The sequence below is a fragment of the Dermacentor albipictus genome, chromosome 6, assembly GCF_038994185.2.
Source record: "Dermacentor albipictus isolate Rhodes 1998 colony chromosome 6, USDA_Dalb.pri_finalv2, whole genome shotgun sequence".
Taxonomy (NCBI): Eukaryota; Metazoa; Arthropoda; class Arachnida; order Ixodida; family Ixodidae; genus Dermacentor; species Dermacentor albipictus.
Window position 1 is genome coordinate 82111379 of NC_091826.1, and position 12014 is coordinate 82123392.

A 12014-nucleotide genomic window follows, 5' to 3' on the forward strand; every position below is an offset into this window, starting at 1 on the left:
CAGAAAGAAGCGCGAGGGCCGAGCCCAGCAGGAACAGAGGCTGTGTACGCTGAAGGAATACTTTCGACACAAGTGGGTAGACTTCGTTGGGACGACCTTTTAGCGGGCTAACTATTCTCGCCGGAAATCCCATCACCACATATCCTTTCATTTATGGCGTAAGGCAGCGTCAGCACGAAGATTACCGAGAAGAGCGACGTGCGCGACGAACCAGCGCTTTCCGAGTGAATCTGGCTACACCGACTTTCTAATGGGCTATGGGCGTACTTCATTGAGATTGTGACAAAATGTCTCTCAGTAAATACGTTCATAACTGAAGAAGTTCGCCAACGTCTGATGTATTTTTGTCCTATTTAGTACACACACACCAGTACTACGACAAGTCCAGTTGGAGACATGATGCTAACACACATATTGTGCAACACCACTAAAATTGTCTTTAAAAAGTATGCATCACTCAGATTCTGGTAGCTCCGTATCAGTAGCGTCACAATAAAGTGGCCAAACATCCTCCACAAAAGATTCCGCTTCAGAACGGTTGTCGGACCTGGGAACGTCAGGGAAATAGATCCATGCAGGAAAGGCTCTTCGTTCCTGTGTTGGAGGTGGCCTTGCAGCTGGTCTCCCACGGCTATTCGCTGCTACTCGCCCGCCTCTTTGTAGTCGGCGAATACTGGCCGTCGGCGTTTGTCCTGGTCCTGTTGGTGGGAAGGGTTGTTCTGGGAGGCCTGGTCTGCATCCCCGCGCTCTCGGTGACGCGAGACTTCGCGCTGGACGTCGAGGTAACAGGGAGCAATGATGCGAACAGCAGCAATTCGCCCGCGCTGACTGTACTTGATTCGGTGGCATCTCTGGAGGCAGCGATGGCGCCTGGGGATGCTGTGCTGTTGCTCCGGTACGCTCACCTGTGCACATTGGGACGTCAACATTTAAACGTTATTGATGGCAATATTGCAGGGACACACTGGGAAGGGTAGCGAAACGCATTTAGAAAAGGTGCGGAATTTGATTGACGATAGAGATCAAGGAAACTATTTGGTAATAGTCAGAACCGCGATAGTCGACGGAGAGTTCTTGGGAAACAGCTTTCTGATTTTGACTCGTTCTTTCAGCGAATACTGCGTCCAACTGCCGCGGATGGTTGCGTAGCGCATGGCTATGGCGTTACACTTCTGAGCGCGAGGTCACCGGATCGAATACCGGCCACGCCGGCCGTATTTCGACGGGAGTGAAATGCGAAAATGCTCGCGTAGTTAGATTTAGGTGCACGTTAAAGAACCCAAGGTGGTCAATCCCCAACTGCGGCATGCCAGATCGTGGTTCTGGCACGAGAAGACGCATAAATAAATTTTTTCTTGTCTGTACAGTGCGCATCAGTTGTCGAGCTAGAGAATAATGAATGAATGAGTGTGGCGCAAGGGCCAGTTTTGGCCAAAGCGCGCAAAGCCAGTGTCAGTCACTTCGCAGTGGTGTGATGAGTTCTGTGAAGTTGAAGTGACGTGGCTGTAAAGGGGCCTTAAAATAGTCTCTGTAAGGTGCGTAAAATCTACGTGTAGTAACATTGTGGCAATTCGCAATTATCTATTATTAATGACGCAAATCAGCGTCAGCACGTGCGTGGTGACTAGTGTGTGCGCCAAACCACCGCTTTCCGTCGAAGTGAATAGACCTATTATAGGTTGACATGTTAATGACAATAGCTGTATCTTTTCTTTGGAAAATCCAATCTGCACATATCCGTTTATTCATCTGGTAAATCGGCGGCAGCACGAGCATCACCATGGAGATTGGCGCATGCGCCTAGGCATTGCTTTCCGTTAAAGTAAATGTACATACCTGAGTCGAAATAATAAAGTGTTACAAGTTTACCTCTTTTTCGGAAAAGCTAGTCTGCATATAGCTGTTGATAAACTGTGTAAAAAGGTGTCATCAGGAGATTGTATATTCACAGAACCAGCACTTTCCGTTGAAACGAGTCGACCTGTACTTGGTTGACAAGCTACGGCTTACCGTTTTTCGAAAATACCAATCTGCAATATTCGTTGATTCGTCTCGTAAATCGGCGTCCGTGCATGCATTTTCGCCAAATTTGGTGTTTGCGCCAGGCCAGCGCTTTTTTAAAAAAAATTAATGGGCCAGCCTGGTCCAGCATTTTAGTGGGCTATAGGCTTACCTGTATTTTTTTCTCGAAAAACCCAATCTGGATATATCCGTTTATTCATGTCGTAAATTTGTGTCAGCGCGTGCATTATCATAGAGAATAGTGTAGGCTCGAAACCTGCACGTTCCGTTGGAGTGAATGAGCCTATACAAACGTCAATTTATAAATCAGCTATAGGCATACTTCCTTTTTTCTTGGCACACTAGGTTTGTACTCGTGGTTGTCTGCGCCACTTCAATAAACGTGTTGTACGCCAGTTTGGGTAACTAAGTATGTACCACAGGGAAAGTGACTTTAATATGAAAAAAAAAGATCGCTTCACTTTTTCCGATGCTGAGCGGAATTGATCGCACGTTACAAGGGCTCCTCAAAAATGACAAACCGCCGCTTCTGCAGCCTGCGCGACAAATGCATTGAGCATGTGCTGCTCTTCAATAAACGTCTTTCACGCCAGTAGTTTCGCGAGCGGCGCCATGAATGCATCAGGTTTTGTTCCGTTCTTCAATTATTCTCTCGCCAGCTTGCAGTCGCTGATTATCTGCCAGTTGGTGAGCGAAAAGGGAGGGAACAATTTTCAGCCTTCGCACCCAACGGCGCGGAAGGCACGTTGTATCGGAGGCCAAGCATGGGCGTTTCGGCGGCCCCACTGGATGGTGCCACGTGTTCAGGAAGAAGGCTGCGTACCGAGGCTGTGTACGCTGAATGAGTACTTTCGACAGAAGTGAGTGGGCTTGTTTGGACCCACATTTTATTGGGCTATCTACTCTGGCTGGAAATCGCATCACCACATATCCTTTCATTTATCGCGTAAGTCAGCGTCAGCCCGAAGATTACCGAGAGGAGTGATGTGTGCGCCGAACCAGCGCTTTCCGAGTTGGATCGGGCTGCAGCGACTTTCTAATGGGCTATTGGCTTACTTTCAAAGGCCTATGGGCGCACTTTATTGTGGGTGAGATGAAATGCTTCTCAGTAAATGAGTTCATAGCTGAAGGATTTCGCCAAAGACTGATCTATTTTTCTCCTATTTAGTACGCTCACACCGTTACTACGACAAAGCCGGTGGGATTCATGATGCTAACACAGATATTGCGCTACATCATCAAAATTGTCTCTGAAAAGTATGCATCACTCAGATGCTGGTGGCTACGTATCAGTAGCGCCACAATAAAGCGTCCAAAGATCCTCTACAACAGATTCTGCTTCCGTACGGTTGTAGGACTTGGGAACGTTACGGAAATAGATCCATGCCGGCAAACCTTTTAGTTCCTGTGTTGGAGGGGGCCTTCCAGCTGGTCTTCGAAAGCTGTCTGCTGCCCCCCGCCCGCCTCCTGGTCCTCGAATAATGGCCGTTGGCGTTTGTACTTGTCCTGTTCGCGGGAAGGGTCGGTCTGGGAGGCCTGTTCTGCAGCCCGGCGCTGTCGGTGTAGCGCGACTTCGCGGTGAACGTCGAGGTAACGGTGAGCAATGATGCGAAAAGCAGCAATTCGCCCGCCCTGACTGTACTGGATTCCGTGGCATCTCTGGAGGCAGCGATGGTGCCTGGGGATGCGGTGCTGTTCCTCCGTTATGCTCACCTGTGCACATTGAGAAGTCAACATTTAAACGTTATTGATCACAATATTGCAAGGACACACTGGGAAGGGTACCGAAACGGAGTTAGAAAAGGTGCGGAATTTGATGGGCGATGGAGATCAAGGAAATTATATGGTAATAGTCAGAACCGCCATAGTCGGTGGATAGTTCTTGGGAAGCAGCTTTTTGATTTTGACTCTTTCTTTCAGCGACGATTGCGTCCAACTGCCGCGGGTGAGTGCTTCCAGGCAACGTGATAACTTTCGGAGACACTTTCGGAACTTTCTTTCGGACATTCATATGTGTGCTTGACACAAAGAACTGTTACCGTGAGGTAACCGAACACGTGAATAGCGTTCTAATACCAACACTGCAGAAGGTTTTTTAGTAATGAAACTGAAGCTGGGATGCTATCAATGTGTATATAGTAATTTTAAAATTTGAATACTTTACAACCCTTGCGGCATGTCTTGTATTCTAGCAGTAATCGCCACCTGATTTGCGCGCTCTTGCTTTCCCCGTTTTGGACTCAGAACTGGCCTGTCAAGAGCGTTATGCGACGTCACAATATAAGTGCCATTAAATTATGTTTTCGAGAGTATTGCGTAAAACGAAGACATTCCGCGAAATTATAGAAAGGAACACTAACGCACATCGCTTGAGTACTTACTCATATTTGGCGCTCAACAGTTGCCACGGAACGATTTTCGTTTTGCCCAGTGACTTGGAGGTGCCGAACTTTGACATGGGCCACTTTTTAGCAGGCCAGAAGGTTCGAGTTTTACAACAGCGGCAAGGTGACCTGCTGTCTTTAGAAGAACTGACGCTACACGAAATAGTATTAGGCTAAAGAACCAAATTTCCTGACGCGCTGTGTGCGTTGGCCATCTGGGAAGCACGTGGGACCGTGAGATCAGCGTGGATAGACGTATTATTATCATTGTTCAAAGAAGGTCGAATCAAGCAAGATGCATGCAACCTTGCCTTCGTGCTTTTTGTGTATCTCGATATATCTAGTCAGGTCGCGCCATGGTTGCGTAGCGCATGGCTATGGCGTTACTCTTCTGAGCACGAGGTCACAGGATTGAATCCCGGCCACGCGGGCCGTATTTCGGCAGGAGTGAAATCCGAAAATGCTCGTGTAGGTAGATTTAGGTGCACGTTAAAGAACCCTAGACGGTCAATCCGAAGTCACCCACTGCGGCCTGCAAGATAGTGTTTCTGGCTCGAAAAGCCGCAGAAATAAATTTTTCTGGTCTGTACAGTGTGCATCAATAGTCGAGCTAGAGAGAATGAATGAATGTCTTATCTAGTCGCGCAAGGGCCAGTTGTGGCCAAACCGCGCCATGGTAGCGTCAGTGACTTCGCAGTGGAGTGATGAGTTCTATGAAGTTGATGTGACGTGGCTGTAAACAGGCCCTAAAGATAGTCGCTGTAAGGTGGGTAAAAATCTACGTGTAGTTACATTGTGGCAATTCGCACTTATCCGATTATTAATGACGTAAATCGCCGTCAGAAGTGCATGGTGATTGGTGTGTGCGCCAAACCACCGCTTTCCGTTGAAGTGAATAGACCTATCATAGGTTGACATGTTAATGACAATAGGTGTACCTTTCCTTTGGAAAATCCCATCTGCACATATCCGTTTATTCATCTCGTAAATCGGCGTCAGCGCGTGCATTATAATAGAGAATAGTGTAGGCACGAAACCTGAACTTTCCGGCCTACATGTGCCAGTTTATTATTGAGCCATAGGCTTACTTATTTTTTTCTTGGGTCACTAGGTTTGTGCTCGTGGCTGCCTGCGCCACTTCAATAAGCGTCTGTTACGCCAATTTGGGTAACTAATTATGTACCACAGAGAAAATGACTTTAAAATGTCAAAAAATAAGATCGCTTAACTTTTTCTGATGCACGCTGAGCGGAATTGACCGCTCGTCACAGGGGCACCTCAAACATGACAACCCGCTTCTTTTGCAGCCTGTGCGACAAATGCACTGCCATGTGCCGCTCTTCTATGAAGATCTTTCACGCCAGTAGTTTAGCGAGCTGCGCCATGAATGCATGAGGTTTTGTTCTGCTCTTCAATTATTCTCTCATCAGCTTGTAGTCGCTGAATATGGGCCACTGGGTGTGCGAAAAGGGAGGGAACAATTTTCACCCTTCGCACCCAACGGCGCGGAACGCACATCGTCTCGGAGGCCACGCATGCGCTTTTCGGTGGCGCCACTGGATGGCGCAACGCGTTCAGAAAGAAGCGCCAGGAGGGACCCCAGTAGGAATCGAGGCTACGTACGCCGAACGAATACTTTCGACAGAAGTGAGTGGACTTGGTTGGGCAGACATTGTAGTGGGTTATCTATTCTCGCCGGAAATCGCATTACCACATATCCTTTCATTTATCGCGTAAGTCTGCGTCAGCCCGAAGATTACCGAGAGGAGTGATGCGTGCGCCGAACCAGCGCTTTCCGAGTTGGATCTGGCTGCACCGACCTTCTAATGGGCTATAAGCGTACTATATAGTGAATGTGATAAAATGGGTCTCAGTAAATAAGTTCATAGCTGAAGGAGCTCGCCAAAGTATGATGTATTTTTCTCCTTTTAGTAGCACACGCCGTTACTACGACAAGTCCGGTGAGAGTCATGATGCTAACACACATATTGCGCAACATCACCAAAATTGTCTATAAAAAGTATGCATCACACAAGTGCTGGAGCCTACGTATCAGTAGCGCCACAATAATGTGGCCAAGCGTCCTCTACAAAAGATCCCCATTCCGCACGGTTGCTGGACTTGGGAACGTGACGGAAATAGATCCATGCCAGCAAACCTGTTGGTTCCTGTGTTGGAGGTGGCCTGGCAGCTGGTCTCCCAAGGCAACTTGCTGCCTCTGGCCCGCCTCCTGGTCCTCGAATACTGGCCGTTGGTGCTTGTCCTGGTCCTCCTGGTGGGAAGGGTTGGTCTGGGGGGCCTGGTTTGCATCCCAGCGCTGTCGGTGACGCGTGACTTCCCGGTGAACGTTGAGGTAACGGTGAGCAATGACGTGAACCGCGGCAATACGCATGCTCTGACTGTACTGGATTTGGTGGCATCTCTGGAGGCAGCGATGGTGCCTGGGGATGCTGTGCTGTTTCTCCGTTATGCTCACCTGTGCACATTGAGAAGTCAACATTTAAACGTTATTGATCACAATATTGCAAGGACACACTGGGAAGGGTACCGAAACGCAGTTAGAAAAGGTACGTAATTTGATGGGCGATAGAGATCAACGAAATTATTTGGTAATAGTTACATACCTGATAGTCTACGGAGAGTTCTTGGGAAACAACTTTTTGATTTTGACTCTATTTCAGCGACGATTGCGTCCGACTGCCGCGGGTGAGTGCTTCCAGGCAACGTGACAACTTTCGGACACTCTTTCGGACACATTCATATGAGTGGTTGACACAAAGAACTGTTATCGCGAGGTAATCGAACACGTGAATAGCGTTCTAACAATGCCAACACTACAGAAGGTTTTTTAGTAACGAAACTGAAGCTGGGATGTTATCAATGGGTGTACAATTATTGTAAAATTTGAATACTTTACAACCTCTGCGTCATAGCTCGTATTCCAACAGTAATCGCCCCCTGTTTTGTGCGCGCTTGCTTTCCGCGTCTTGCACTCAGAACTTAGCTGTCAAGAACGTTATGCGACGCCACAATAAAAGTGCCGTTAAATTATGTTTTCTAGAGTATTGCGTAAAACGAAGAAATTCCGGGCAATTGTAGAAAGGAGCACTAACGCACTTCGCTTGAGTACTTCCTCATATTTGGCGCACAACAGTTTCCACGGAACGATTTTCGTGTTGCCCAGTGACTTGGAGGTGGCGAATTTTGACGTGGGCCACTTTTTAGCGGCCGAGAAGGTATGAGTTTTGCAACAGCGCAAGGTGACCAGCTGTCTTTAGAACAAAATGCGTTATACGAAATAGCATTAGGCTACAGAACCAAATTTCCTGACGCCCTGCGTGCGTTGGCCATCTGGTAAGCACGTGGGACCGTGAGATCAGCGTGGATAGAGGTTTTATTATCATTGTTGAAAGAAGGTCGAATCAAGCAAGATGCACGCAACCTTGTCTTCGTGCTTGTTGTCTATCTCGATATATCTCGTGAGCTTGCTGCATGGTTGCGTAGCGCATGGCTATGGCGTTACTCTTCTGAGCACGAGGTGAACGGATTGAATCCCTGCCACGCGGGCCGTATTTCGGCGGGAGTGAAATGCGAAAATGCTCGTGTAGGAGTTCCAATTAGTCGGCGGAAGTGAACGGACGTGTCGTCGGCGCACTCCGCAACCACCGAGACTACGCGACCTTCACCGACCGCCCTTGCCCGGGCCGCTTTCGGCGGGAGTTATATGGGAAGCGTCTTTCTCGCCGTTTCCCACCGACCGCCTTTCCTTCCCGGGACGTTTTTAGGCTTGTAGCGCAGCTCGGAAGAGCAAAAAAGGAAGGAGGTAGGGGTAATCAAAGGGAACGGAAAACAGTGAGCGCTAACTTCCAACTGACAGTTTATTTTGTGACACAAGACTACTTATACACTCGGCAAACCATATGACATCAGGAGATAACAAAGAAATGAAGCAACAAAACCGATATTAAACAAGTGGTAACATATTCAGACAGCCTGTGGCTACAGTCGGAGAAACGCCAATTCATTGCTTGATAATGATAATGAAGGTGAGCTTACACATGCATGGCCGAGACCAATGATAGCCTTTGCTTCGATGATTTCTCTTGTGAGCTGATTACGACTGCGACCAAGAATGACGCATTCCTCTAAGACAGGTTCGCAACCACACGTTTTGCAGTGCTGCGCAAGAAACCCCCCAGCTGTAATACAATTCTTGGCATTGTAACCATGTTCGCGCAGCCTGTCATTCAGACATCGGCCAGTTTGACCAACGTAACGTTTTCCGCACTTGAGTGGAAAGCAATAAGCAACACAATGTGTGCAATTAACAAACTTATTTTTGTGGTTCTTGTCACAGGAAAGAGGAGCTACCTTATTGGGATTAGTGAGTTTGCAAATCCTCATTAGCTTGTTAGCACGAAATAATTGTCAGTTGGAAGTTAGCGCTCACTCTGTTTTCCGTTCCCTTTGATTACCTCTACCTCCTTCCTTTTTTGCTCTTCCGAGCTGCGCTACAAGCCTAAAACAGTCATGACATACCAACTCGCCCAAACTGCCACACTTTTGACCTTCCCGGGACATTTTTGCCGCTCCCCGCGCCTCTACAGCTCTGCAGCGGTTCCAACGCGGCTGCCCCTGCCGGGGCCATAGCTGCTTTTGCGTGTTTTCTACACCATGAACCAAGAGCGACAAGCGACCAGCTCTTCCGAGGCCCATGTTCTAAACGGGCGTGCAAAGGGCCTTCGGCCAATTCACCGCTCTCTCTCGATGGAGCATTTATCTACCGCAACGTCAATTTCCAACGAGCAGAAGACGCAATCGACGACAGAGAACGCCGCCGCTCGTTCCTTGACAACAATGAAGACGCCAGAGGTGGATACTGCGGGTGTGGCCGCCGACCCCATCGTCGCCAATTTTCCCTCCTAACAACGAAAGGTAGACACTCCGACCGGGGAAAGGATGGAGGAAGACGCTACCCCGAACATTTACGACGACAAAACTGACGACGACACAAGTGGCTGTTGGAAGACAGTCATACGTAAGTGACGCATCCGTCAAGCGCACGCTAAGACGCAACACTCCGAGAATATCTTGGGCATTCGGGACGCCTCCCAGTCTACAGTACGCAAGCGCCATCGGAATCAGAACCTGCCTCAACTTCCTTTGCACGATGAAAAGATAATTGAAGTAGTAGCTTAGCGCAAATAAAACCACGAACACAAGGGAGACAGACAAGGACAAGCGCTCCCTTGTGTTCGTGGTTTTATTTGCGCTAAGCTACTACTTCAAATATGGACGACCAACTAGCCCAACAGTCAACTCTACTCGAAAAGATAATTCTTCGGCGTGATGGAGGACTTTGCCTCTATAAGTGGACGCGCCCAGAACTCGCCAGTGCTCTATGGAATGTAGCCGGCTTGACCACCGACGATCGTCAGGACATCATATTCCGACTGCGACCTCAGCAGAACTTGGCAATCATCAGCACACTCCAGTCACACGTAGCCGACGCATTGTAGAAGTTGAGGGAGCTGAACCTTGGTCAGCGGGTCTATCCCGTCACAACATATTTTGCGGCCCTAGACAACTCGTGCAAGGGAATTGTTCCTGGTCTTTTGCCCGGTACACCGTCTTCCGAGCTAGTGGATGAGCTTTTGGCTCCTGGAACTCAAATACTTCAAGCATGAATGATGGGTCAAACCAACGTTGCGTTGGTAACATTGGAAGGTCTTAAAGTGCCTCGCTACGTGCGTTTCTAGGTTGCAGAACGCCGCCGCTACCCCCATCGACCCCGCCAACTGGTATGAAATATATGCCACAAGCTCGGCCATAGGGCTGATTACTGTCCTAAGCCGCAAGGGGTCATTTGCGCGACGTGCGGGACTGACAACCCCACGCCATCACATCCATGCACCCCACAATGCAGATCCTGTGACGGGACCCACCCTACAGCGGATCCAAACTGCCCACGGCGTGCAAGGCAGACACTGAACAAAGCTTGGGTGCGGAAAGCTCTCGAGAAGGAGCAGCGTGAACGCAAACCCCCCATCGACCCGACCACTACGACAGATATGGCGGAGACCCGAACGTCGCGCGCCCCAACGAAGGAGACCAGACAAGTCCGGTCGGAGACCCGTTCGAGATACCGTCGCAAGTTCCGGACCCGCTCCAAGTCTCGGTCCTGATGCCGCGAGGCATCGGTGCGCATCCCAGAGAGGCGCCCTCATTGCCCATCTTCCCAACAACCCTACAAGAAGGCCCTGCAGACCAACACCCCAGCCAAGGTGACCCTGGTCCCTTCAGGGGTGCAGCGGACCCTGGAGAAGAAAACAGCAATGGAGACGCCTCGGGAGGTAGGTCGGGAGGAGGGTCCCCCACAGCTTGCTCCGCCCCGTTAACCTCTCCCTACCCCTTCCCCCCTTACCAATTCGTTATCAAATCCCGATCCTCTAATAGAAATAGCCCGCCTACGTCGTGACATGGAGGCGCGCTGTGAGCCCCTGCAAAAACAAATGGGCGCGCTGGTGGCCGACATGAGCACTAGTATGCAGGCGGCTCTGGACAGGATATATAGAACGCCAAATGGAGGCCCTTCAAATAGAGATTACGGAGCAAGTGAAATCATGTATAGAGTGCACTTTCGCACGCATGCAAATTCCTGAGCGTAGCGGTAACAACGACAGCGCGCTTTCCGACCAAGGCTCTCGGCCGCAACCTTCATATGTGGGCACCCGGCGCCCGCATCCCTATGCATGACCGCCTGCTTCCTCTCGCGATAATGATGGCGCCGCGTAACGCGGAGCAACTAGTTGGGTGGCAGTGGAATTGTAGGGGATTCCGCCGAAAACGAGGTTCCCTACAGCAGTATATCGCCACATCCACGAACCCTCCCGATGTCATCCTCTTACAGGAAGTCAATTGCACCCTTTCTTTATCCGGCTACACCACGCTCTCGGGTGTCTCTCCTCTTGTGGGAGCTTTAGTTTCGAAACATGTTACATGTCGCATGCATACCACTAACATTGACATTCCTCACCAAATATTGGAAATAATTGCACAAAGTAACCACAGCGAGAGTCTGTTTACACTCAATGCATTCAGTTCCCCCCGTTCGTGAACGCACTGTTTTCAGCACCTACTAACAGAATTTGGTAGGTTTGGACGGGTTTGTGTGGTGGCCGGCGACATTAACGCTCCGCATACTGCATGCGGTTACGTTAAATTGCAGGCTAAAGGGACCCGCTTATGGAATGTCATCTGTAACATGAGATACACACTGCTTACCGACCCAGAGCACCACACTCGGATAGGCAACAGCGTATCTCGTGACACCTGCCCTGACCATACCTTCGTGCGCAATACTGGCCCAGTCGTTGCGCACGGCCTTTAGAGGAGCACCTTGGTAATGACCACTTCATTGTGGCGACCACCTTGTCATTACAGAGTGCACGCAGGCCCGAGCGAAATGTGCGTATAACGGATTGGGCGAAATTCAGGGAACGTCACCAGGACCCACCTGAGCGCCAAGGGTACGAACGCTGGCTTGACTCTCTCGCACAAGATCTAGAGGCGACTACGAGCACACTGCGCACCACAACCGAGACACCA

General features: G+C 49.6%; 1 protein-coding gene across 1 annotated transcript in view; it reads right to left on the bottom strand.

The window, feature by feature from the left end:
• Positions 1 to 314: 314 nt before the first annotated feature.
• The window catches only part of LOC139061246 (putative uncharacterized protein DDB_G0268364), a 36260-nt gene continuing 24560 nt past the window's right edge, over positions 315 to 12014 (bottom strand). The window contains exons 4-6 of the mRNA XM_070540952.1: positions 6565 to 6882; positions 3418 to 3735; positions 315 to 905 (exon numbers count right to left, since the gene is read on the bottom strand). Coding sequence (XP_070397053.1) covers positions 3421 to 3735; positions 6565 to 6882 — 633 coding nt within the window. The 3' untranslated portion in view covers positions 315 to 905; positions 3418 to 3420. The remainder of the gene's footprint in view (positions 906 to 3417; positions 3736 to 6564; positions 6883 to 12014) is intronic.